The following is a 3,063-nucleotide window of genomic DNA, read 5'->3' as shown; positions in this document are numbered from 1 at the left end:
TGGCAGCCATATGAACAACAGACTTGAAGCCCGTTCAATCCTTTGCTATTCTCATAATCTCTGGCACACTTGCGCCCATTGCTGCAACCACTTTGTCAATCCATTTAGTCGAAGATCTTCCACTACTTCATCAACCCTGCCCCTCTCCAATTAATAGCCTCTCCTAGCAACATGCCCAAAGCATGTGAGACAAAGCTTCATCATACTTGCCTCAAAGGAGCTCCCTACTTTTACTTTTCCCAAGACATATCCATATGTTCTTTAGGCAGTCCACTGAGGGGCTAGGTGCTTAAATAGTCAGTCTCCCTCCTCCTGGGGCAGGCTTTCTGCAGGGCAGGTGAGTGGTGATTTTGGCCAATAGAATGATTGGCTCAAGGTTCTGACTCTGGTTCATCTTTCTTGTCATCGCTGATTCTTATCTGCCTAAAATGCTAATTAGATTGTTTTGGGGATGCTCCTCACTGCCCCAGTCAACTTACTGAGGCATTAGTGTCTTCCTTATATGGTAACACTAGACAGTCTCTTGGCTGCGAGTAGGTAAGTATTAATTAGCCTTTGGCTCTAGTCCTTATATGGGCTCAGGCTGTGCTTCAGTTGCTTGCTTGGCAACGTTTCAGCAGAAACTGTAAGCCACTTAATGATTTTAACTTTACCTTTGACTCTCTATCCCTGTACTTCTGCCCTAAATCATTTGACAGCTCTCTACCTCCTAACAATGTCATATCCCTCATTTACATTACCAACAAGCTGTCAAATCCCACTGATTGGCTACAACAACCCCACCCAGTCATTTGTTGCGCGTTACAAAGAGTATGGCTAACAGGATGGTAGTGAGTCCAATGTGCTGTGTGTCTCATCTGGAGACTGGCTTTCAGCAGGGGAAGCTCTGAAGAAGACACCACAGTCTTGGGCCCAGATTTGAGTGTTCATTCTATGTTTTATATCAAAATCTCATTAATTCAAACTGTTGTGGGACTTAAGCTTGTTTGCATAGAAATTATAGTTAACTTTGTCCTCTGGGGGGAGATTGTTCAAGTAATGTAGCAGAATAAATACCATCTAATAGAGCAATTTTAATTTGTTAAAATCAAATGGGTTTTAAATGTTTTAAAAGTGTCTTTTATTCACACATTAATTTAGCAGACATTTACTAATTGCCTACTACATGCCACTGGGGACATAAAAGCAAATGGCATGAGACTACAGGCAACACTTCCCAAATGCTGCCTATTGTTGTAGTTAAATATGGAGTGGACAATGAATCACGGAGACCCTATGAGCAATAGACTATAACTGTACCTTCTCCTGCTTCATCCTCACGTCTCTGGCATGCTTCAGCACGCTATAGCTATCATTGTGTCGATCCATCTCATCGAAGGTCTCCCTCTCTTTTTGTGACTACTTTTCCAAGTAATGATCCCTATCTCATTGCCACTGACTCAGAACCAACTCACAAAAACCCTCCAAGATGTTTCTGAGGCTGTGACTCACCTGGGAGGAAATTTTTCATTTTTTTCCCCTAGGAGAAGCTGATGAATTCGAACCACCAGCCTTTGGGTTGGCATTGTAACACCTTATCACTAAGCCACCAGTGCTCCCTTATGCTGCCCGTAGTTTTACATTATTCTGCAAATTAAAAATAACACAATCTGGAAAATAAATGATAATCTAAAAATAACTTTTGACAACATTTTTATGCCTTGCCCTAACATAACATTCTATTTAAGAGGTTACATTTCAGATCTCCTAGGAATTAATTAATTCTCATCATCATGTAGCCCCCTCTTCTGCATTGTTGGTCCTATATTCCATATAATATTTTCTTTTTCCTTGGGGGAAAAAGGTTTTAAAGTTTTAATCTTTTAAAACTAGCCTATAATAAGTATGCTAAATTTATAATTCTTTATTTTTCATTTTTCTTTTACTAGGATTATATATAATCAAAGTAGAGCCTATATTTTGCTAATTTCTGTTTCTTTTTATATTGAAGAAATATAAAATGCATATTGACCGAAACACTGGTATAATTGAAATGTTCATGGAGAAGCTACAGGATGAGGATGAGGGAACATATACTTTCCAGCTTCAAGATGGCAAAGCAACTGGCCATTCTACTCTTGTTCTCATTGGAGATGGTAAGAACACTGTGGAACATCAGGTGGAAGACCATTTAAAAGATACACTCCATGGCACAATGTGGGTGCTTTAAGGGACCTGAAGTCACTCCTTAACTGAATTCCCGTATTCGCAAAACATTTTTAAGCTTCCACTTGCCATACAATTGAAGAATCTAAAGTTAATTTAAAAGGCCATCAAATTTTTCCCTGGCCAACAGGAAAGATGTCATTTAAAAGATCACATATATAAAAAGCTACATTTATTACTTAAATCCTCTGGTGAAGAATGTTGGAATTATGGTCAAGACTGTATATGTGTTTCCAAAATAAGCTGTGATACTGTTTTATAATTAGCACCTAAAGCGTTTAAATTGAAAAAGAAAAAATGCAAAAGTAATATATGCCAAATCTGTTAATCATATACTACACAAACCACTGTGAAAACCACCAAAATTGAAGATATGGCATCCAGCAGAGTACTATAGAGACTAATCAATCTCTATACTTGCAACATCCAATCTGTTTCAAAATATCCTCTCTTTTTGACCTTGGACAAGTTACTTAGCCTTTTTAAGTCTGCTTCTCCATCTATCAAAGCTGAAGACTCGTGAAGCCTTTACAGTATGAAAGTGTTCTAATAATGAATATAAATTGCTTAGCGGAGTGTCTGGCATGTACATTTATTCTGCTCCGCTCTTCTTTGTTTCCAATTCCTAGTTTATAAAAAGCTCCAAAAAGAAGCTGAATTCCAGCGGCAAGAATGGATCAGAAAACAAGGTAAAAAAGAAAAAAATGGCAGTGAGTAAAGAGGAAAAACTTTCCTTTTTAAAAACAATAAAATATTTCATGATTATTTCTTTTTTTTCTATATTTTATTAATTTTCATAAACATTTACAGAGATTTTGGGTTCCCATTCATTCATTGTTGCACTATTCTCTCTACCCT

At 37.6% G+C, this 3,063-nt stretch overlaps 1 protein-coding gene across 1 annotated transcript in view; it reads left to right on the top strand.

The window, feature by feature from the left end:
• MYOM1 (myomesin 1) overlaps positions 1-3,063 on the top strand; it is a 244,358-nt gene that overhangs the window by 211,626 nt on the left and 29,669 nt on the right. Inside the window, exons 25-26 of the mRNA XM_006891423.1 lie at positions 1,991-2,135; positions 2,835-2,919. Coding sequence (XP_006891485.1) covers positions 1,991-2,135; positions 2,835-2,919 — 230 coding nt within the window. The remainder of the gene's footprint in view (positions 1-1,990; positions 2,136-2,834; positions 2,920-3,063) is intronic.

The sequence above is a fragment of the Elephantulus edwardii genome, unplaced genomic scaffold (assembly GCF_000299155.1).
Source record: "Elephantulus edwardii isolate Elephantulus edwardi_28Jun2011 unplaced genomic scaffold, EleEdw1.0 scaffold00097, whole genome shotgun sequence".
NCBI classification, from domain to species: Eukaryota; Metazoa; Chordata; class Mammalia; order Macroscelidea; family Macroscelididae; genus Elephantulus; species Elephantulus edwardii.
The sequence above is the reverse complement of the archived record's forward strand: the minus strand, read 5'-3'. Positions and strand labels throughout refer to the sequence as shown.